The 24017-nt window shown below is 55.1% G+C and overlaps 1 protein-coding gene across 18 annotated transcripts in view; it reads right to left on the reverse strand.

The window, feature by feature from the left end:
* MICAL3 (microtubule associated monooxygenase, calponin and LIM domain containing 3) overlaps positions 1 to 24017 on the reverse strand; it is a 245086-nt gene that overhangs the window by 12799 nt on the left and 208270 nt on the right. For 12 of the 18 annotated variants that reach the window (XM_021092508.1, XM_021092521.1, XM_021092520.1 and 9 more), the window contains 10 exons: positions 23477 to 23672; positions 20748 to 20977; positions 17215 to 17277; positions 14210 to 14323; positions 13390 to 13527; positions 13086 to 13168; positions 10742 to 12428; positions 10394 to 10488; positions 3077 to 3187; positions 1724 to 1817 (listed from right to left, as the gene is read on the reverse strand). In XM_021092508.1, the coding sequence (XP_020948167.1) occupies positions 1724 to 1817; positions 3077 to 3187; positions 10394 to 10488; positions 10742 to 12428; positions 13086 to 13168; positions 13390 to 13527; positions 14210 to 14323; positions 17215 to 17277; positions 20748 to 20977; positions 23477 to 23672 (2811 nt within the window). Of the gene's footprint in view, positions 1 to 1723; positions 1818 to 3076; positions 3188 to 10393; positions 10489 to 10741; positions 12429 to 13085; positions 13169 to 13389; positions 13528 to 14209; positions 14324 to 17214; positions 17278 to 18275; positions 18410 to 20747; positions 20978 to 23476; positions 23673 to 24017 lie in introns of those variants that run through there. The other 6 variants (XM_021092518.1, XM_021092513.1, XM_021092511.1 and 3 more) reach the window with 5 other exon arrangements.

The following is a 24017-nucleotide window of genomic DNA, read 5'->3' on the forward strand; positions in this document are numbered from 1 at the left end:
GGCTTGTAAAAAATGGTTCTGCTTCTGATAAAAGTTTGAAAACCACTGACTTGGATGAAATTCTGGTTGTATATGTTTATGAAAAAATTAGAACAGGAAATTTTGGCAAAATCCTACACCAGTCTCTAGTGGTCCATTTCCTCTGAGCCCTTGGTAGTCAGCAGCCTGAGCAACGTGGCCTGTCATGGAGACGCTGGGGGTCATTGTGGACCAGCAGTCAGCAGGTGTGTGAGAGCTTTACACAACATGGCCCTCAGAGCATTATTCCTTGAGGACTCAGGCTGAGTGTGACCATGAGTGGGGGGGATCCACCTCCACTTCCACCTTGGTGGAGGTAACTGGAGGGGAAGGTGAGAAGGAATGATGCTGAGCCCAGGCCCCAACTGGCATCTTCCATGAGGGCGGGGTCCCCTTGTAGCTGGGGGCAGGGCATCCCTGGTGGGTTCTGGTGACTCTTCCAGGTGGCCAGGCTTAACCAAGGAGGCCAGGTCAGAGCACGCAGGACAGGGAGTAGAACAAAGGTGGGGACCCTGCCAGGTGAGCTGGAATCTCTGCTCCTGGGCACAGGGGCTGGCGCACCCCACTGGGTGTCTTCCACATGTCATTGGGTGGCCTGGGGCTCACACAGTAGGCCCAGCATCAGAAAAGGCACAAACCAAGACGCCGCAGCCTCATCTCTGTCTCATCTGTCTTTTCACATGAAGGTCATCCCTGAGTCGACTGTGAAGCTATGTTGTGTGGCCTGGAGGGGCGTGGAAGGAGACCTACTTCTGTGCTTGCCCCTACCCCACGGACGCAGAGTGACAGCAGTGCTCACACCAGGTCAGCCATCAGTCAGTCCTCCAGCAAGATCGGAGGCCGCAATGGGATGCATCTTCCTGGTCTTTCTGCAGCTTACCCAGACGGCTCGTGCGGAGACCCCACCCTCCGCCGCAGGGGAATGGGGTGGCAGTGAGGGGCTGTGCAGACCGCATCGCTGCCTGTCTTCATGCTGACCCCAAGACCCTTGGGACTCGGAGGCTGTGCCCTCTACAAAGGTTGGATGGTCCAGATTCAGGGACCCTGGACGAGGCCGAGAAGAGCTGCTCTGTGCCTGGGTTATGACTATAGCTGGGCCGGCCCAGTGCTTTCAGGGTCCTGAACCAAGAGGGCTTCCTGGTCCTCGGCCCCTCCTTGCTTCCTCTGAGCCCAAGTGTGCAGGGCCCATCCACAGGATCTGGGGACAGTGAGATGACCGTCCTCCCCGCCGTGGCTCTGCCCCAGGAAGTAACCAGCATACAGCCTTCTCAGCTGTTTCCCAGGGTCTACTCTGCACAAGCTCTGCCCCAAGTGACCACACCACGAGAGGGCCCAGGAGGGCGAGGGGGCCCCACATGTGCAGTTCTGTGATGGTTCCTTGTGCACAGCCCCTTGTTCCTAGTCACTGTCTTCTCGGGAAGATGATGGGGGGGAAGGGAGGAGGCCCAGGGTGTCACCAGCAGATAATGGGGACGGAGAGCAGGGCCAGCCCTGAGACAGAGCAGGGGAAGGGGCCGGGCTCGGGCCGCCCCAGACACACGTGTCTGTCTCCTCCTCTGTTTAACAGGAAGCCCCAGACCTCAGTGATGAGGACACCAGAGACGCCTCTGCTGCCTTCTAGACACGGTGACGGGACATTAGCCTCCTGCGGGGTCAGGGGGACCTTCCTTGAGAATAACCTCTTCACTAGGAGCCCGGATGGTACCTGCTTCCCCTCGCAGCGCCTTCTCCACCGCGACCCCTCTCTCCTCCAGCTGCCGCTGCTTCTCCTCCACCTGCTCCAGCTGCCGCTGGATGATCTGTGGGCCAACAGGACAGAGAAGGTGGGCGAGGGACAAACTAGGGGAGGCTTCTGAGGACAAGCAACACCGCCAGGAGGATGTTCCATCCTGAAGAAACAGCTGAGGGCACATTTTCACACAGACAAGGAAATAAAGTCCAGGGGTCCCATCATGCGGGAGGAATATTTTTGTTGGGATTGGATTTGTGGTTAATGTTTCTTGTTGTAGAGTTTTAAAAACTGTACTAATCTTTATGAACACAACTATACACATATAATTTTATTTAAAAAATACATCATACTTCAGTGACTTTTAATATGTTGCATTAAGAAATTGGAGTTTCAGTTGTGGCTCAGCAGGTTAAGAACCCAACTAGTATCCATAAGGATGCAGGTTTGATTCCTGGCCTTGCTCAGTGGGTTAAGGATCCAGCATTGCAGTGAGCTGAGGTGTAGGTTGCAGACATGGCTTGGATCTGGTATTGCTGCAGCTGTGGTGTAGGCCGGCAGCTGTAGCTCCAATTGGACCCCTAGCCTGAGAAGTTCCATATGCTGCAGGTATGGCCCTAAAACACAAACAAAAAGAAATTGTTTTCTGGAGTTCCCTGGTGCTGGTGGCTCAGTGGGTTAAGGATCAGGTGTTGTCACTAGCAGCTTAGGTCACTGCTATGACATGGGTTTGATCCCTGGTCCAAGAACTTCCACAGGCCCTGGGTATGGCCAAAAAATAATACAAAGAAAAAAAGAAATTATTCCCTGTTTAAAAAAGTCTGGAAGGCCCAGGAACCATGAGGACAACTCTGATTTCTAACTCTTAGGTGCACAAACGGTCGGCTGGTCCCAGCTGCATTTTTTTTTTTTTTTTTTGTCTTTTTAGGGCTGCACCTGCCACATATGGAGGTTCCCAGGTTAGGGGTCGAATCCAAGCTGTAGCCACTGGCCTATACCACAGCCACAGCAAAGTAGGATCCCAGCCACGTCTTCGACCTACACCACAGCTCACGGCAACACTGGATCCTTAACCCACTGAGAGGGGCCAGAGATGGAACCTGTGTCCTCATGGATTCTAGTCAGGTTTGTTTCCACTGAGCCACGAAGGGAACTCTCTCAGCCATCTTCTGATAACAGTTCTTACAGATGCCCTAGTAGGCGTTACGGCAATTATTCCAGAGCTATGGATTTAGGAAACGTGAAGTTTGGCTCCTCCCTTTCCACCAAAAACTCACCCCAAAGACGCTCAGCCAAGGCAACGTGTGCCTGTGCCTGGCTGCGGATTACCTGGGCCCGGTGCAGCCGCTTGAGCTCCTCCTGTTTGGCCTGCCTCCGAGCTGCCTTCTGCACACGCCGGGTCAGCTTGGCGTTTAGCTCCTCCTCTGTGTAAGTTCTCGGCTGGAGGAGAAGAGAAGGATTTCCTCAGACAGGTGCACGCAGGCCTGAGATGGGTTTGCAGGCTGCCTGGCAGGGGCATGGAGAGCACTGTCCGAGGCCACAGGGCAGACGGGGTGAGGTGGGGCAGAATTCCAGGCTCTCATCTCTTCAGGAGGCCACATGCCACAGGAGACCGGCTGGGAGACCCTTTCCCAGGTGTAGTAGGGGCAGGAAGCTGAGGGCCTCCGATGGTTGGGCATTAGAACAAGGCCAGGGGCCCTTTACTGTTGAGATCACCTGTTTCCCAGGTGAGGATGTCTGTTCTTTTTAAGACTGTGGAGGTAAACATGTAGGTCAAATGTTTCCCCAAGGCTCCGGCTTGCAGCAGGCATACAGGGAAAGGAAAAAGAAAAACCAGGATCCTTTTATTTTTAATTTTTTTTTTTGTCTTTTGGGACCACACCCACAGCATATGGAGGTTCCCAGGCTAAGGGTTGAATCGGAGCTGCAGTTATTGGCCTAGGCCACAGCCACAGCCACAGCCATGCCAGATCCGAGCCACGTCTGCGACCTACACCACAGCTCACGGCAACACCAGATCTTTAACCCACTGAGTGAGGCCAGGGATCGAAGCCACAACCTCATGGTTCCTAGTTGGATTTGTTTCCGCTGCGCCACGACAGGAACGCCTTAGTTTTTTTTTTCTTTGCTAGCAAAAGCCACTTTCTGAGATGAGCACTAATCATAAGGTTCTTTGCATAAGTCACATCTGAAGTGACCAGGGATGTTTCTATTTTAAGTCTGAATGAACCCAAACTAGCTACAGTGGCCTGAAGAAGGATGGAGGTGAACCTGCATAGACTCTGGGGCCATCAAGAACAGAGGAGGCACTTGCCACATGCAGTGCAACTGCACCTGCAAATGTGGCACCGCAGGCACCAGCAGGGGTGAGAGAGGGTGAATGGGGGCAACCACTAGACACCTTTACTGCCTCCAAGAAAATGAAAAGGGCCTTTATAGACTTTTTGGAGACTTTCAAGTTCAACTCATGAGTTTAACCTGATACTCTTTACTCTAAGAGTTCAAGTGCCAGTGCAGGGCCACCACATAAGGATGTCACCAGGCTCCAAAGCCCTAAGCATCTAGCCTGTGGCTTACACAGCTGAAGGCTCATAAACTCCCCATTCCTGTGGTGCCCAGCCCTGTCCCACACCAACGCCTGGAGCGGAATTATGGCATGCCCTCCAGCCTGTGAAGGGCAGGGCATCTCCTCCTCCTCGGCTGCAGGGACGGACATGGGTTGGGAGGGTGCGGCAGGAGCGTGGGGCGGGGAGGTGCACCACCTTTCATGCACGATGTTACCCAAAAGCCAAGGCAAGTGGGACATAAACTGACTTTTAAGGGGACAAGATGGAGAGCAAGACAGGATGGCAATAATAAAAATTAAAAATTAAAAGCGGAACACAGAAATGGAGCAAAATCAGCTAGAAATTTAAAACAAACACGCGAGACTGAAACACATAAATACTTTCCACATGTCACCCAGGATGGCGGAGCATGGGCTGGGTGTGAGGTCCCAGCAGTGGCACCTCAGTGAACTTGGCTGAACTGCCTGGGGTCACCTTCCTGCCAGGATAGCTCCTCTCTCACTTGCCCAGATGTCCTGTGCTCCTCCTCAGCCTCCTGGTAAACATGCTATGCGGTCACAGCAGCCTGTCACCTCCTGCAGGTTCAGACCCCTCCCTCTGGCAGAATGTTGTGGGGCGACAGGTAGAAGACACAGAGTGAACTGCATGTCACCCTAGCACCTCTCTCCCTGAACAGGGCCCCCAGCAGCCCTTGGATGGGCACCCTCCTGATTATACACAGAGAATGGGACCTGCAAGGCACGAATGACTGACATCTAAGAACACTGCAAACTAAGCCATGAGCAGAGCTGCTTGGCAGCCCCTTTAAATGGTTAAAAAGCAGTAAGGGTGTGAGGGGAGGCTTTTCCCAGGTCAGCGGGTCCTGGGGCCACCATGGGTACAAACCTGCTTCAAGCCAGAGTGAGGAAGGTTTTCATTATCAGAACAAGGCAGTTTAAAGGGAGTTCAGACAACTTCTCCAGGTGACACATGAAAAACTTCACACGGGAGTTCCCATCGTGGCGCAGTGGTTAACGAATCCGACTAGGAACCATGAGGTTGCAGGTTCGGTCCCTGCCCTTGCTCAGTGGGTTAACGATCCGGCGTTGCCGTGAGCTGTGGCGTAGGTTGCAGACGCGGCTCGGATCCCTCGTTGCTGTGGCTCTGGTGTAGGCCGGTGGCTACAGCTCCGATTGGACCCCTAGCCTGGGAACCTCCATATGCCGCAGGAGCGGCCCAAAGAAATAGCAAAAAAAAAAAAAAAAGACAAAAAAAAAAAAAAAAAAAAAAGAAAAACTCCACACGAACTGATAACTACAACCTGAGGACCAGCACTTAACTCTCAAATTAAAAGGGGCCACCTAATAGCCAAAGCAATCCTGAGAAAGAACAGAGCTGGAGGAGTCAGATTCCCTGACCTCAGACAATACTACAGAGATATAGTCATCAAAATAGTATGGTACTTCACAGAACTGTAAATCAACTATACTTCAACAAAACTTTAAAAAATGAAAAAAAAAAAAAAAGTATAGTACTGGCACAGGAACACACACACAGATCAATGGAACAAGACGGAAAGCCCAGAAATAAAACTACACACATAGGTCAACTAATCTATGACCAAGAAGCCAAGAATACAGAATGGAGAAAAGACAGTCTTCAATAATGGGTGCTGGGAAATTGGAGAGCTACATGTAAAAGAATGAAATTAGAACATTCTCTAACACCATACATAAAAACTCAAAATGGATTAAAGACCTAAATGTTAAGACTGGATACTATAAAACGCATAGAGGAAAACAGGCAGAACATTCTTTGACATAAATAGCAGCCATATTTTCTCCTAGAGTAATTGGGGGGGGGGGGGGAGGAATTCCCACTGTGGCTCAGCAGAAATGAATCTAACTAGCATCCATAAGGATAGGGGTTCGATCCCTGGCCTTGCTCAGTGGGTTAAGGATATCCGGTGTTGCCATGAGCTGTGGTGTAGGTCGCAGATGCGACCAGAACCCCATGTGGCTGTGGCATAGGATAGTAGCTGTAGCACCAATCCGACTCCTAGCCTGGGAACTTCCATATACTGCAGGTGCAGCCCTACAACCAAAACCAAACAGCAACAATAGCAAAAAACCAAGTGGGGCCTAATTAAACTGAAAAGCTTTTGCATAGCAAAAGAGATAATAAACAAAATGAAAGGACAACCTACGGAATGTGAGAAAATATTTGTAAATGATGAAACTGACAAATTACACAAATAGCTTGTACAGATTTATATTAAAAATAAAAACAAAACCAAAAACCCCTTGGAGTTCCTGTCGTGGCATGGCAGAAATGAATCTGACTAGGAACCATGAGGTTGCAGGTTTGATCCCTGGCCTTGCTCAGTGGGTTAAGGATCTGGTGTTGCCATGAGCTGTGGTGTAGGTCACAGACGAGGCTTGGATCTGGCTGTGGCTGTGTCTGTGGCTGGCAGCTGTAGCTCCAATTACAATTAGACCCCTAGCCTGAGAACCTCCATATGCCTCTGGTATGGCACTAAAAAGCAAAAAACAAAACAAACAAACAAAAAACCAAAAAACCAAAAAACAAACCCCAATCAAAAAATGGGCCGAAGATCTAAACAGACATTTCTGCAAAGAAAACAGACAGATGCTAATAGGAACATGAAAAGATGCTCAATCACAGGTTATTAGAGAAAATGCAAATCAAACCCACAATGGCATAATGGTCAGAATGCCAATCATCACTGCAGTGGCTGCTGCGGCACGGGTTCAATCCCTGCCCTGGGAATTTCCACATGCTGTGAGTGCAGCCAAAAAAAAAAGAATGGCCATCATAAAAAAAAAAATCTACAAATAATAAATGCTGGAGAGTGTGTAGGGAAAAGAGAAGGCTCCTACACTATTGGTATAAATGTAAGCTGGTGCAACCACTATGGAAAACAGTATGGAGGTTCCTTAAAAAACTAAATATAGGAGTTCCTGTTGTGGCTCAGCAGGTTATGAGACAGACTAGGATCCAGGCGGCTGCAGGTTTAATCCCTGGCCTTGTTCATAGGGTTAAGGATGTGGCATTGCCATGAGCTCTGTGTAGGTCAAAGATGTATCTGGGATCCTGCCTTTCTGTGGTGTAAACTGGCAGCTGCAGCTCCAATTAGATCTCTAGCCTGGGAACTTGCGCATGCTGCAGGCATGGCCCTAAAAAGCAAAAATAAACAACCAACCAACCAAACAAAACCTAAATGTAGAACTACCATATGATCCAGCAATCCCGCACCTGGGCATCTATCTGTAGAAAGCCATAATTTGAGAAGATACACACACCCACCCTAATGTTCATAGCAGCAATATTTATAATCGCCAAGACATGATGCAACCCAAGAGCCTATTAACAGATGAATAGATCAAAATGTGGTACATATATATATAATGGAATATTACCTAGTCATAAAAAGAATGAAATAACGCCATTTTCAGCAACATGGACGGACCTAGAGATTACCATACTGAGTGAAGTCAGTCACAGGAGGACAAACATCATATAATATCACTTTACATGTGGAATCTAAAAACAACTGATACAAATGAACTTTTTACCGAACAGAAATAGACTCAGACACAGAAAGCAAATTTAAGGTTACCAAAAGGAAAGGTGGGAGTGATAAATTAGGAGTTTGGGATTAACAGATACACACTACTATAAATGAAACAGATAAGCAACAAGGACCTATGTATAGCACAGGGAACTCTATTCAATATCCTATAATAACTTATAATGGAAAAGAATCTAAAAAAGCACACACACACACACACATTTAACTGAATCACTTTGCTGTACACCTGAAACTAACAACACTGCAAATCAACTATACTCCAGTTAATAAAATAAAAGGCTCCAGTGAGTCACTGACCTGTGGGGGTCGAGCTCTGGGAATGGGGCCACCAGCCCCAGGGCCAGTGCACATGAACTTACCAGGCCTTGCGGTTTCGGTGTATTTAAAGTCAGACTGAGGCTAGGAGGGAAATGTGAGCTATCTATTGCTGACAGAACTACGGGTGACTTTAAAAAATCTGCATTAATTTTTCTATATAAATATTTCATTATTATTTTTTAGGTCTGCACCTGTGGCATATAGAAGTTCCCAGGGGTCGAATCAGGGCTCTAGTTGTCAGCCTACACCACAGCCACAGCAACACAGGATCCTTAACACCTGGAGCAAGGCCAGGGATTAAACCTGCATCCTCATGTATACTAGTTAGGTTCCTTACCGCTCAGCTACAAAAGGAACTCCTATATAAACATTATAAATAAAAATAAGTCGTTTTTGGAATTTCCTGATGGCTCAGTGTGTTAAGGATCTGGTATTGTCACTGCTGTGGCTCTGATTACAGCAGTGGTGTGTTCGATCCTTGGCCCGGAAACTTCCATATGTCATAATCTGACAAAAAAAAAGTTTTTTGTTTTCTTTTTAAAATGCAACAAAACTTGGATGGGTTTGTGAGGCATGAGGAACCATTCCCCCAAATGAGTGGCCCTGAGGCTCTGGCTGGGGGGGGGTCCCTTTCTCCTGAGCCACTCCCCTCACTTCTTACTCTCAATAAGGCTCAGACCCAGGAGACTAGAGAGAGGAAGATGACACCTTCACCCACCTCCACCTGCACAGGACTCTGCTTTCTAAACCATAACCTCCTCTTCGGAGTCGCTTGGCAGCACATGCATCTTCAGGACAAGGTAAGCATCAAAGCTTATGGGATGACAATGTCAGGTACCCATACATGCTGTGTCTTGAGATCAGATCTGAATTATGGCTGTTTCTGTTTTGCCATGTTCTCCTGCTCTAGTGCCCTGCCCTCACCAGCCTGAAGCCACACCACAGTGGGGCCAGGTCAGCACGTCCTGGTTGAGGCCCTGCATTTGTCTGTCTATCCATCATTTTTTTTTTTTTTTGTCTTTTTAGGGCTGCACCCATGGCATATGGGAGTTCCCAAGCTAGGGGTCTAATTGGAGCTCTAGCCACTGGCCCACACCACAGTCACAGCAACGTGGGATCCAAGTTGCCTCTGTGACCTACACCACAGCTCATGGCTATGCCGGATCCTTAACCCACTGAGAGAGGCCAGGGACTGAACCTGAATTCTCATGGGTTCTATTCGGGTTCGTTAACCACTGAGCCATGATGGGAACCCCGAGGCCCTGCATTTAGAATTCCCTTGAGGCCTCTAGCAAAGGGCTCTGCTTCTGTGGGGCACACGTGAAATCCTAGGGTTGAGGCCTGAGACTCACTGTGGGTATGGACGGGGAAGGGTGCCTCAGCCTTGGGCCCCAGAGAGGCTATGCTTATGAGAAGTGTTCCCAGACCTGCTCAGGCTGCCCACCACTCTGCATTTTGTAGGATGTTTTCTTAATTAACAGAACCTGGACCACAAGAGCAGCACAGACAGATGCGTCTGACTGATGCAGATGAACCACCCCTGTGTGCTGCCCACATTCCTGGACTGCAGCTCCCACCCCATCACCCCCACCTGTCTGAGACAAAGGTGCCTTGAGACAGTCCTTTGACACCCCCGCCCCAGACTCACCATACCTGGTAGAAGCTACAGGAGCCCTGAAAATTCAACAACATAACAAATACCACAGAGGCTATTACAGTAACAGGGGCACCCTACACTGAGTGGCCACGCCGATCCCTAAGCCTGGGCCTCGAGAGGGCTCAGACAGACCCACGATGTCCTACTCAGCCCAGGAGCCAGGCCAGTCTCCTGGACCAGTTTCTCAAGAGCAAAATCAAACCCACAGACGGATGCAGGATGACAGTGACCTGACCCCATCTACCACCCAAGCCCCGCCACCCAGCACAGCCTTCATGGCCCCTTTTCCTGTCACCCTGTGACTTCCCAGGACAAAGGAATGAGTGGATTATGTCAGCTGCTTCCTAAAGATACAGAGTCGAGAGGAGCACAGACTCTTGCCTTGGAAGCCACTCCCTGAGCAAGGGCAGAGGTGAGCTCCCTCCGTACCCTGGCCTGGACAGGGCCGGGCTCAGCTGCCTGTCAGCTGGGGGCACTGAACAGGGCACGACACGCGGCTGTGGCCCACGCACCTCTCTCCTGGACTTCTGTGAGGCCCGCTCGAGGACGTCGTCGCTGGAGAGGTCTGAGTCTTCCGAGCAGCTCAGCTGGCGCCGGGGCCGCAGCTCTGAGGGCAGAGGCAGAGCAGGGACAGTGACCTGGCGACTGCACCGGGCCCTCGCCTCATTCCCACCCCGCAGGCAGCCCAGGGACAGGCAGGTTTGGTTCTCCTGGTGACTCTGTCCCCACACCTGGAGCCATGAGCATAGATGCTGCTGTGTATCTAGGACAGGAAGTGCCCACGTAGCCTAGATGGTGCCCCCACCCGGTGGCTGGCCCCAGGCCTCCTCAGAAGAGTGCACTTCCCAGAGTCCCCGTACCTGCTCTCACAACAGCAGATGCCCCGGGCTTGCTGGCGTCTATGGTGCCTCCACTGGATGGGGTGCTGGGACAGGACGTGCCATCCCCCTTCTTCCTCCTGTCCCTCCTGTACCCAGAGAAGACAGACTTCCACAGGGACCGGGGCTTGGCAGCTGTCCCCTCCAGGGGGCTGGGCCTCTCTGGGGGTCGGCCCTCACCCTTGGGCTTCTTCTCCTTCTTGTTTCTTCGGGGGGAGAAGAGGGACGATCTCTTCTTGCTCTTCCCGCTAGAGCCCTCGGATGAGGTGACGGAGCCATCTGGGCCCCCTGAGTCTGAGGGAGGGGACAGGACCTCCTCACTGGTGGCCTCGTGCCTGAGGGTGGGTTCCTCGGAGCCCTGGGGCCCAGGTCCCCTGCCCTTGGGGGGCGCAGCGGCGGCTCTGCGGGGTGCTGGGGTCCTGGGGGTCGGGGCTGCTGTGTCCAGCTCCTTCATCCGGCTCAGCTGCCGGGCCATGGCGTCCCTCAGCGCCTGGCTCCTCACTGACTTCTCCCGGGCCCGCATGCGCTCCGTGGCCAGCTCCTTGGCTTCTGCGGAGACCAGTGGCAGCCCCCGCTTCTGTGGCTGGACCCCACTCTCTGCCACTGGCCCCCTCCCATTCTCCTGGGCCAGGGGCGGCCGGGGGGGCTGCTCGAGGCGGGACCAGTGGGAGGGGGGCGTGAAGAACGGCTCCTGCAGGCTCGAGTCCTCTGTGCGGTCATCATACGTGTCCTCCACGTCGTCGGCGAAGGGGATCTCGTCCACACTCTCCACAAACGACTTCCGAGCCTCCTCCCGGGGAGACCGTGTGCAGGCGGCCGGCGGGGGCGGGGGCGGTGGTGCAGGGGCCGTGGGCTCCCTGGGGAGGGTGGCGGGCTCCTCGTCGGGGGGTGGGGGCGGCGGGCTGGAGGGGGGCGTGAGCATGGTGGAGTCTGAGGTGTTGAAGCTCTGGCTGCCAGGCGTCCTGGTGCGGGAGGAGCTGGCCTGCAGGCCCAGCCCCGAGCTGCTGGACAGGTCTCTGTGCTCCTCGCGGGGGCTCTTCAGCTCCCTGTCTGGCGGGGACCCCGGGGTGGGCAGGGAGGGCTGAGCCCCCTCTGCAATGGGCAGGCCCAGCCTCTTGGGGATGGGGGGAGGCTTTAGGAGCCTGAGCCCTTCACCCTGAGGGGACCTCTCAGCTGGATAGGCCTTCAGGGACGTGGGCTGGAAGCCAGGCTCGGGCCCTGGGCTCCGATGCACGGGTTTGAGCCCCAGGCTGCGGCGGATCTCCGCACTCTTCATCCAGAACTCTGCCACCAGGTCGCTGCGTTTCAGGGCCTCGTCCACAGCGAGGGGGCTGCCCAGGGTGTCCTTGGCATCCCCTTGGTTCTTTGTGGGGAGGGGCGCCAGGGGGGTAGATGTCCTGGCCGGTGTGGGCTGGAAGCGGATGGGGGACATGGTGGGAGATGGCACAGTGGCCTCTGAGGACGGCTGAGGTTGGGAGCAGATGGGGAGGGGGACCAGGGGGGTCCGGTGCGGTGGGCTGGTGGGTGAGGGCGGCGTCCTGGCTTCCGGCTGCGATCGGACGGGAGGGCCTGTGGTGGGCTCCCCATGGGGGGGTGGGGGCTCTGGCACAGAGCTCTCTGTGGGTGACCCCAGAGTGGTGGCAGCAGAGGGGAGAGGGGCTCTGGTGCCCTGTGAGAAAGCAAGGTGACAGGAACTGCTTAGAAGGCAGGGCACCTTCTCCCCCAAGGCCTGAGCTTGCTGAGACATCTCTCCAACCTTGCGTCCATGGTTAGGGGGCCAGGAGGACCACCCCTCTCCTTCTGCCCTGTTTGTCGGCTTTGGAACTCCTCACCCAGTGCACACATTCAGCTTTCAGGTCGGTTTGTCCCAAACACATCCTGTGTTCTCTGGCCAAAGGCTGCTAATAAACCAGCCCTAAGAGCCGTGATGTCTCCGGCAAGTGAGATGAAAAACAGCATCAGCTAGTCTGTCACAGGCTGTGTTCCCTGCCTGAGCTGTCTCCCCTCACAGACGAGATCACCCAAAAAGCGCCTTGTGTCTGAGGATCTCAAAGACCAGGTCCTGCCCCCACCCCTACTCGTCTTCCAGGTGGAGCCTCCTAAAACATCCTAACTCAGGACGGGTGTTACTATCATTATTGTTTTAACTTAAAAGTACACATTTTTTAAAACAGTGTGATGTACCAACACACAGTGGAGAACAGGTGGGCGGCCCAGCTGTGGGCCTGTGCACACGGTCAGGGAGATGCTGCCCAGGCTGAGGTGGCGCCCCATGGCTACAACAGCCCCACAGGTACAGCCTGCAAAGTGAGCCTGACACCCTTACCTGTGCCTCAGGACTGTGGGCTGGGGAAGAGAGGACCACTTGCTTCTCAGGGGACCGGGTGGGGCTGGAGACTTGGGAGGGACCTGAAAAAAGAGACATGGTTTGTGAGAGGAAACCCTCTCCGCTAAGGGCTCCAGTCCAGCAGCCCTGCAGTGGGTCAGTCCCAGAAGCCCCGCCCTCTCCCTCTGCTATGTATGACCTGGTCTGCAGGTATGAGCTGTATGGACAACCCAGGGAAGGGGCTCTGGGCCAGCAGGGCCCCCCATGCAGGGAGGGGAGGGCCCCCTCGGCACAACACACGGACCTCTCCCTTGGCGCCTTGCCAGGGTTGGCGGTGGCTCCTCCTTGCCTTCTGACACCCTCAGCTCCAGCCCAGCTCCCGTCACAGCCTGTTGCCGCACAGTGTCAGCCTCCGATGGGGCATCGTCAGACCAGTGCTGATCTGGAAGGGAAGCAGTGCAGGCCTGCTCTTTCCCAGGCTCCCGCCTCCCAGAGAACGGCCCACCAGGTCATCAAATGCAGTGAGAGGTTCTGCCTGGCCCTGCCCACTGATGCCCTGCTGAGCCTCAGACAACAGCACAGCATCCTCGGCAACATGGAGGCCCCAGGACAGCCGTGGTACCCCCTTCTTTCGAGGGGCCGTCTCAACTCTGCAGTGAGACAAGACATGACAGCCCCACGGGAAGGACCAGTGGGCGCGCCCATGGTGGGCAGGCCTTCTTCGGGGTCTCTGCCTTTAGTACTTCCCGGCCCTGCCCCGCACTGCCAGCGCCAGGCTCCTCACAGCCCTGCCAGGTGGTTCTCAGCCCTCCAGCCCAGTCCCTGCCCCTCTCCCCACAACTCTGTCTCCTTGTACCAGCTTTCAGAGGGCAGCTGCTGGATTAAAGGCCCCGTAGGAAACTTTGAATCTGCTCAACTTCTCCCCATGACTTAAGCGCAGCCCATATCCACAGGGCAGGTGGCAGAACAAGGAAGGAACCAGGCTGCCTGCTCCAAGTGGCTTGCTTTGGCTTAAATGCACACTGTTTCATTTCCCCTGAGTGCAGACCACTGTGGCCCCATCCCTGGGTAGGGGAGGAGGGTGGGCACCACGGTGGGGATGGGAGGCTCTGAGGTCCACGTACCATCCTCCAGCTCTGCACCAGTGTCCCCTGTGTCCCCATTCTCCGCTGCCTCCCCTTCTATCTCTGCTGGCTCTGAGTCCTCGTCATCCTCCAGGTCCTCCTCATCAAACGGGACTGCAAGGCAGAAACGGTCAAAGGGAGGAAGAGGACACAGAGGGATGGATGCCTCTGCAGGGGAAGTGGCAGTGGTTTTCCCAGGGCTGTCACTGAAGCCCAGGAGTGGGGAGGGCAGGGTGAGGCCCTCCTGAACTGCAGGGCCGAGTGGGGTGGGAGAGGGCCAGCTCTCTTTCTTCCAGCAGCTGCTGGAAGAGCCTCAGTTTGAGAAGCACTGAGGGGGGAAATGCTCCTTTTAGGTCCAGGCACCAGGTGCAACCACGGCAAGCAGACCTGTACTGACGGCTTCACGCACACGAGTCACCTAACCTGCACAGGAACAGACCGGGGGGCCATTCTAACCCTGTTCTTCAGGGAGAAGCCTGAGGCCCAGGGAGTTGGGTGGTTTGTTTGTGGCCCCACTGCTCAGCTTGGCATCAGTGCCACGTGCAGGGGAGTGGCCGACAGCAGCTTCTTTGTTGACGGCAGCGCTGCGGCTTTGCTTGCGAGAATTTAGAATGGAATTCTTAAGCGTAAGGGAGAGGGGTGAGGGGAGGTGTAAAGTTCACTTTCCGGGGCCCTTTGGTGCTGCAAAATGAGGCAAAGCACTAACCTGCTTCCTTCGTCTTGAGGAGGAAGCAGCCCCACGCTCATACTCGCATGTGCGCACACACACACACACACGCAGGAGTGACTACAGCTCAAAGTGAGACGCGCTCAGGAAGCAGCGAGCAGCCTTGGGGGAGCCTAAGTACCAGCGCTGCTGAGACCAGCAGCTCCACCTGCCTGCTGTCCTAGGGGTCCCAGCAGGTTCTCACTTCTGGAGGGTCTGAGGGTCAAACCCAGCAGCTGGGCAGCAGAGGAGACCACTGAAATGGGAGGCCAGGCCAGGACCACCAGACCCCTACAGTCAGCAGCCCAGCCTCTCGAAGCCGCATTCACGGGGTCAGAGCACAAGAAATCCAGGGCCGCGACGGGTGTTTCGAGATGCTGGGGATCTATTTCTTGACCCAGGGGGCTGTTAGGTGAGTTTTGGTGTTTTTAAATATTCCTTAAGCTGTTACTTCTCCTCACTACCCCTTTGGCACACTCGGCTCACTAACAGGAGCTGACATCTAGAGCCTTTGACAGTGCTGAGACCCACACATTTCCTGCCATGTTGCTCCTTCTGAGACACCAGCATGGCCTGCAGAGCTGACAATGCCAAGACACCCTCCTATATGATGGCACTCTCTGGGAAGGATCCTAGGGGAACGACTCAATTGTTTCCACAGGTTAAGATCTTTGTGTGATAACAGGGCTGTTGGTCAGTCGAGGAAGTCAGATCAGCAAGCTACAGGGAACAGGACTTCTGAGGTATGGACCCCTTGGTGCCTCTCCTCCCTGAGCTCTCTGATGCACAGCAAGCTCACAGCTGCACGGCACCGTGTCTGAGAAGGCAGGCAGAGGCCTCCCAGCCCGAGGATAGCATGGGAACAGAACCTGGTCCACCCTGCAGAGGGTGCGTGCTCAGCCCACATGTGTGTAGGTGGTTGGGCAGCGAGCTGGTAACACCACACTTCTGTTGGCAAGTGCATGAAAGCCAGCGAGACCTGGGCCCCTGATCCAGTCCTGCCCTGCAATCCCCAGTAGTTCTCCTACGAAGAGAAATGCCTGCTGTTTCTCAGGGGCGTTAAGAAGCTACTGTCCTGGGTGGTACCTTGAAAGGAACGATTGTCACATACATAAAAAAACTTTGAGAAGTACCAATGCAGCAACAGCAACGCTGAAGGAAGAAACAGCTGGAGGGATGGAACTGGGGGTTAAATGGAGGTTAAGTGGAGCACAGGTGCTAGAAGCAGCCACGTGCTGCGGGAGCCAGTAGTCACGGACACACCCGGTCCACTCAGCTGCCAGCTGGGTCATCCTGACACCTCAGCCTCGTCCAGCCATCCTGGGGACACAAACTAACTAGGAGAGAGTGACCGGCAGTTTCCATTCATGGGGCTCAAGGTCCTGGGCTGGATCTCCCTACCTACGGCTCTGTGTGAAGGCACCTCCTGACACGTGTGCCTGGACGGGCTGGGAGGAGGCTGGGGGTGCAGACCCAGGAGCTCCCATCCCGCCCACCCCAGAAGGAAGCGCTAAGACAGCGGTTCCCAACCAGGGCACCCTGGCCCTCCAGCAAGTGGTGTTTGATACTGTACAGGGCATTTCACATGGGGGTTGTGACAATCAGGAGTAGAGGCCAAGGGTGTTACATGTCCTGCCCACAGGCCAGCAGACCCTTGCTGAGAAGCAAACCCTGGAAAAGCTAACCGCGGCAACCAAGGTCTCGGCATGAGTGCTTACAGAGACCCCTGCACTGAGGTCTGTCTGCCACCTGGTCCCCACTGAGCCACACCCACCAACCCTCAGCTCTCACCTCCTCACTGCTGTTTTTCTATGGCCCCCAGGACTGTCTCCTTCTCTGATAATGTTGGTGGGTTTGTTTCTCAACTTTATTCCCAACTCAATATCTTCAGTTTTTTGGCCACGCCCACATGTGGAAGTTCTGGGGCCAGGGATCGAACCCGTGCCACAGCAGCAACCCTAGCTGTTGCAATGACAACACTGGATCCTTAACCCGCTGAGCCACCATGAAACTCCTTGCATACTTAATCTCAGCACCACACAGGGTCCTTTAGCTTTGGTCTCTACTAACAGGGCTGTCCCTGTCCTGCCTGTGGTACACTCTCCTCTGACCTCCCCAGCAGGGAGTGGGCGTGCGTCTGGTCCATGCAAGGGCAGGTGGCCTGAGTGAGGCATGCATGTGACCCCCCCTCCCCCGCATGCACTAGCAGCAGGACCAGAGTTCTAGTGTTAAGGTACCAGCGGAGCTGCCAAGAGAGTGGTTATGGTGAGTGGGCAGAGAACAAACATCACCAGACTACCTCCGGAGACCGACTCCAGCCAGGCCTGCACTGCTGCACGGCGAACAGAGGGAAGGTCGGGCACTGAATTTAAAACAGATGATAAGTACAAAGTTACACAGGAGTAAGCACTCCCAGCTCCCAGTGAGGAGAGGGGAGGGCCTCCTGAGGGCCAGAGTGGAAGAGACAGGTGACGTTATGCCCGAGGCCCATCCAGCACCAGGCAGGGGCAGCTGTCCCATTGTGTCCGTGTGCACTGGGCATCAGGACAGGGAAGGGACAGAGAGCACGGGAGGGTCAACCTTGGCTTGAGGCTCTAGAGCTGCCCCCACCTCCAGGTCAGGCCAATGGCCCTGATCAGCAGGGCCCCTCTCAGCTCCTGCAGAGCTGCTGGGTGTTTATGTTGCTGCAAAAGTGGTCAACAGAGGTTGGTCTCGCCTGAGACAAAGGTGGCTGGGTTTCACGAAGGCAGGGGCCACCTGCCTGTGCACTGAGCTGCTGCAGGGTGTATACCACATGGAAATGAGTAAGCAAGAGACACCACAGTGGGCACGCCATGGCCAGGGGAAGCTGCCACACTCCCAACAGTTTCCTAGAGCCAGAACAGGTTTCTCTTCATCCTCCTGTGGAATACGGATCATCTCCCCTACAATCTAGAGCTGGAAAGTATGCTACCTCAGAGGCCTCCCTGATATGAATTTCTTCAAATTTCATTTCAGTCTAAAATATGGTCCCGTGACCCCACTCTGTCAGTGCACACTCACACCCATACACACTCATACACAGTACGCTTCACTGAGCAGAGAAGAGGAAGGCTGCCAGGTGACATGGCGGTAGTGGTGGTGGGAGCAAAGGCTTGGTCTTCCTGAGGTCAAGTTCACTTTGCTGTTCTGAATCAGTGGAAGAGAGCCCCCAGCCTCCTAACCCAGGGAGCACTTCACGTACCCCAAGGAGGCCCTGGCACACCCTGCACCTCTTACCTCCGCCCAGACTGCTCGCCCTGCCCACAGCAGAGTCCTGGGCAGCTGGGGAGGGTGGGGCAGGAGGGGCTGCAGCGGGGGCCCTGGACCCCAGGCAGTTACCTCTGGAAGGAGAGGACTCAGAGGCCGGGGCCGCTCGCTCCTGCTCGTTCTCACGAATATGCGTCCAGTGCACGTCAGCCTGGATCTCCAAAGGATCGGCTGCACCTATGCTCTGCAGTAGCCTCGGTTCCCGGCTAGTGTGCCAGGTGGGGGCGTGGGAGACGGTGGGGAGCAGGGAGGGAGAAAACGGACAGTCAGGGAAGGAGGGGGTCAAAGACCACAGGAGAGGACACAGAAGGAAACGTTACCACGTTTGCCAGGATCAGTTTGAATCAGACAGAGGCAAAAACTGAGAGTAAACACACGCGTACGCATGTACACACGTGTACACACACACACACACACACACACACACACACACACACACACACACACACATATGCACGCATACATGTGCGCCCGACTTCCTGGTCAACTTGGTTCAGTCATTTCAAGCTTCATGTAACTGTCGATCCCAATGAAGAGAAGCTGACATTCCCAGCCAGATGTGGAAAGTACTTCCCTTTCTGAAGCTCTTTCACCTTAGCTGCACCCGAAGGACCCAAAGGCCCAGTAAGGAGAAAAGGCAGGTTAATGGGCCCCTGTAGGGCCACCCTCTCAGGATACCAGCATGTAACTGCCACACAGCACAGGCCCACAGACACGGAGGTGGGTAGGGCAGTGTCAACTGCTCTGAGCCAGCCACACACACAAGGTAGAATGTCACTCTGCTGGTACTTTAGTTTTTATCTTCTGTAGCTAGAGAAAAAAAACCTCTTCGTGTAACAGGCCTCAGGCAGCAGGCCCACCCAAGGCAGGGGCACGGCTTGGGGGGAGGATGGAGTCCAGAGGCAATGGCCGTAGGTCCCCAAAGCTCTGCGAGCTCACAGGAGAATGAGTCAGCCCCACTTTGCCTTTTCTGAGGTCAAAGCCCTTTGTCTTTTTTTTTTTTTGTCTTTTTGCTATTTCTTGGGCCGCTCCCGCGGCACATGGAGGTTCCCAGGCTAGGGGTCCAATTGGAGCTGTAGCCGCTGGCCTACGCCAGAGCCACAGCAACGCGGGATCCGAGCCACATCTGCGACCTACACCACAGCTCACGGCAACGCTGGATCCTTAACCCACTGAACGAGGCCAGGGATCGAACCCGCAACCTCATGGTTCCTAGTCGGATTCGTTAACCCCTGCGGCACGACAGGAACTCCCAAAGCCCTTTGTCTTAAAACTGCATAGGTGCCCTGGGGACCCCTTCTGTACACACAACCTGGTTTAGCTGACAAGAACTCCCCAGTGACCCCCAGACTGCTGCTGTGGGAGCCTGAGGAACCTGCACACTGCCCTGCCTGCAGGCTCACTGTCACCAGGGTTTGGACCATGCCAGGCAGCTGGGTCAAAACAAAGGAGGACAGCCAGCAACTCAGGGGAGGAGGTGCTGTGGAAGGGACGATGGCTTTTCAGCAGCAAGAGCAGGTGCTACCTGACTGGAAGGACTTGGGCTCCTGAGCAGCCTGCTTGAGACAGTCTAACTGGACACCCTGGCTTTGGCTTCTTCATGAGATTGACAATAGGGAAGGTGATGTGGTCACCCACTGTGGATGGGATTGCAGCCCCGTGGGTGCTCTAGGAGGAGCTGCTGGTCTCTAAGGACTTTCCCCAAGGTCAAGGGGCTGGGACGGTGCTGGATGGGGCTGTCACGGCACCAGGGAGCCTGAACGTCTTCAGACCAAGAAGCTAAGTCAGGAGGAGATGCAGGTCCTCTCTCCATTCCCCAAGCAACCAAGGAAGAGTGCGCCTTCTCCTGGGGCGCGCCTGTGTCCTGCACCTATACACAGTCTTGGGGACCCTCTTGCCTCCTCAGAGAAATGTAAAGAAGCACAGGGACAGTGCTCTGCACTCCACCACGTCTGAGAGCCACGACGTGAGGGATCTGCTTGTCCTAACTGGACTAGGGGCTTGAAGCAAAGCGCCAAGGGACACAGAGGGGCCCGGCCAGGCCCCCCATCACATGGGACCTGCTCTTGGGGGCAGAGTGCAGCACTCTGGGGAGAATGACCCTGTCCCCAAGGCCAGAGGAGGAAGCCGTACCACTCAGGGTCACACAGCTGGAGAGGACGACATCTTGGGTGGGAGACAAGTGGGTGTCTCTGAGCCAGCCCAACCGACTTAACAGGACACGAGTCTGGACAGGGCACAGGCACACGGCCAACCCAGCCCCACCGTGGGCTCCTGGTTCTCATGCTCAACACCTGTAGCCTCCGACACCAGGACGCGGGGCCAGGGAACCCCCAGAAAGCAGTGCTCCCTGAGTTCCTTCAGCTGGAACAGGAGAGGAGGGGAATGACCTGACCTGAGGAGCCCTTGGCCGCCTCTGCCTCCAGCTCTCTCAGATGGGCCGTCACGGGTCCCCCACATGGGGGGCGTGGTGAGTGACTCTGGCCACAGAAACCTCCACACTCGGCAGGGCCTCAGGGTTAGGAGGAGAGACTTTTCTCTGACCTTCACTGGACTCGTCCTCCTCCTCTTCCTCCTCCTCCTCGTCCTCCTCGTCCTCGTCGTCCTCGTCTCCAGGCTCAAAGCTCCCAGAGGCCTCCAGCTCCTCTTCGCTCTTTCCTTTCAGAAGAGCATGGATCCTCACAGCCTCCTTCCAGGGAACGCCGCCCAGGTCCGAGGCGGGCAGTGGGGGCTCCTCCTCTTCCTCCTCCTCCTCCATCTCAGACTCAGAGCTGCTGCAGGAACGAGCACAGGGCCAAAGTGAGTGTGTGACAGATGGGAGCCGTGACAAGCCAGCACCTGAGGGACAGCTGGAGTGGACAGTGGAGGCACGGCGAGGGCTCAGGGCCTCAGGGTCATGTGATAGAAGCTCACGACCCTGGGGACCCAGTGGAGAGCACCCCCTTTCAGGCAGAGGAGCTTGGGTGGGAAGGAGGGGGCTGCTCTTGGGGAAAGGAGCCCCAGGCATCGCTCCTGACAAGCAGGGCCCAGGTGTGCAGCACTCTGGGCCAGGAGGCGCTGCCAAGATGTACAAGCCTCCTGCACCAAGGGGCGACCAGACGCCCTGCCTGGTGCTGAGCACCCGCCTGCTCTGAAAGCCTGTCCTGGCCCTCCACGTGGGTGCACCTGAATTGCACTCAGAGCTAGAGGTAAGACAGTGATTACAGAACTGCCTGTGGGCGCCAGACACAGTGCCCACTGCTTGATTTGACTTCATCCTCTAAGCAAACCTGGGAGGTATAGTGTCCTCTGCAGAGGAGGAAAAGCCGGCAAGAGGAGTTAAGAAACTTGCCACAACTAGCAGGGGGCAGAGCTGGACGTCAAGTCCCGGACATCGCTCTGCTGCCCCCACTGCAGATGCCCAAGCTAAGGGTCAGAGTGAGTCTGTGGTGGAACTGGTCAGTTCCTTAAAACTGTTGATTCTCACCTTCAGGTCTATGGTTTCACCAAGGAAGGGCAGAGGGCTGAAAAATGCCCTCATTGCTCAGGGTGGCATCTTACGGTTTCCCTGGGAAAACAGGCCAACTCTGGATGCTTCACTCTTATGAGACCATTTTTACTTCACATATCAGCTTAAGTTAGTGCTCGTTTATAATGTGAATTTAATGTGAATTGCACCATTTGGTGCTGACTGCCTTCATGTACTTCTACTGTGCCTGCTAGGAAGGCCAAGACTCAGCCTCCCTGCAAAGCCTGGCTCTGTGACCTTAACTTTTGCCCCACAATTTTCCGGTTTATAGATCACAATGCAGGCAACGCTACTCCTGTAGAACAGAGGTCTGACTGCATCACCCGAGGCCGGCCCTCCACCCACACCTTAGGAGAGCTTGCCCTCATCCGAGCCTGGCACACTGTGTCCTCGAGGGGCTGGTGCAGGAGCATGGGTCTGTGAGGGAGGCTCTGCAGGGAAGCCAGGCCAGTGGCGGCTCCAGAGGTGGCTCTGCCAGCAAATACCCTTCAAGAACATCCTGGGAACTTAAAAAAACTGCTCTGGTGTTTCTGTGGCTCAGTGGTTAACGAACCCGACTGGTATCCATGAGGACGCAGGTTTGCTCCCTGGCCCCGTTCAGTGGGTTAAGGATCTGGTGTTGCATGAGCTATGGTGTAGGTCACAGACATGGCTCAGATCCTGCATTGCTGTGGCTGTGGTGTAGGCATCTACAGCTCCAATTCGACCCCACTCCCTCCCTCCAAAAAAAGACACACACACACACACTCTGCTCTCTTCAAGCCCACACACACCCTCACTCATGGCTCTAGAGGTACCCAGGGCCTGGTGCTCTCAGTCAGCCAGGTAGGCGCCCCACCCTGGGCCTGTGGGGTCTGGCCCGTCTGAATCTGTTCCATCTGCTTGTCTCGTGCTCTTCTGGCCCTGTGGGGTCTCCTGTGGAGCAGTGACCTCATGCACTGACCCAGCCAGGCCTGTGGGACAGAGGCGGGAGTGTGTGGAGCATGCATTCCATGGCTCAGCGTGAACTAAACACTGGCACTGGCCAGGCCTATACCCACTGTGCCCTGTGCATGGCCCTGGGATATGGGTTTCTGCTCCTTTCTACACGTGGGAGAAAGAAAAAAGCCCAGGGAGGTGGAGCAGCTTCCCTGAGACTGCACAGCACCCTGGGGTTGAGTTGTCACAGAGCCCCTGGTTCCTGGTTCCAGCCCTAGTGCTGCTTCCAGGGAACTGCCCCCAGGGACACTGTTGCCCCCACTGGAAGCCCTCTCCCCCTAACACACCTGAGGGCAGAGTTTTTCTGTTCCTTTTCAGTGAAGAGCAGTGGTAAGGCCTCAGTCGATGCTCAGTAAGTACTAAATCTGACTATCAAGATGGGGACGGGGAGTGCCCGGCAGCAGAGGACACAGGAAGGGCCCTAGACTTGGTCACCATCAGTGTCTTTGCCTATCAGGTGACAAGATGCACATTCCTAAGTACTTACAGGGTCCTGGAGGAGGAATGAGTGTGATGGATGCAGAGTCCTCTGGAAACAGTCTGTGCAGAGGTCTGCCACCACCAAGCACTGACAGCTGCCACCGACAAGCACTCACACATTTCACCTTCTGTTCTAAGCACTTTCTACCCTCAGGACCCGCACCCGACTCTGGGGAAGGCACTGGTGCTGCCCCATCTCACTGACAGTGAAGTGGCAGCCTGCTCAGCGTCACAGCCAAGACTCAACCTAGACGATCTGGCTCAGCAGCCAGGTTCCCCTGCAGGCTCCACGTCCCCGCTGGCTGACCTGCTGGCCGCGTCCTCCTCTGTTCCTGTGTCCAGCACGCTGCTCAGGTTGTGCTCAGCCTGTGTCTCCTCGGGCACCTCCTCCAGCCCCTCAGCCTGCCTCACCGACAGACGGTAGTTCTCCAGCTCAATCCTTTCTGGGGTGCCCCGTAGCCGCTTGGCGATGCTGGGCTCCTCTAGGCCATTCACACTGGAACCTGCAAGACAAACAAGAGGCAGAGTTCTAGGACCAGGGATGCAGACGCTAGAGGAAGCACTGATGGAAGGGCTTTCTCCCTGGAAGGAGAGAGCGGCCCCTCGACGCCAGGGAGACAGACATGGGCAGCAGTCAACAAGGCTGGGGTCTGGTGGAGCCCCGAGGATGCTGGTATGAGGGGAGGAGACCAGAGACCAAATGTCTGCCCTGTAGGAAGTGACAGCCAAGGAGTGGCAGGCAGAGGTGGGGTATGGGGCCAGGTGTCTCCCCGCTGCCCTTGCCCCACAGTCCAGGAGCCAGGCACGGCTCAAGCACTGCCTCTGGCTGGTCCCCTGCGGGGGTTGGG

Source organism: Sus scrofa, chromosome 5, assembly GCF_000003025.6.
Source record: "Sus scrofa isolate TJ Tabasco breed Duroc chromosome 5, Sscrofa11.1, whole genome shotgun sequence".
NCBI lineage: Eukaryota > Metazoa > Chordata > Mammalia > Artiodactyla > Suidae > Sus > Sus scrofa.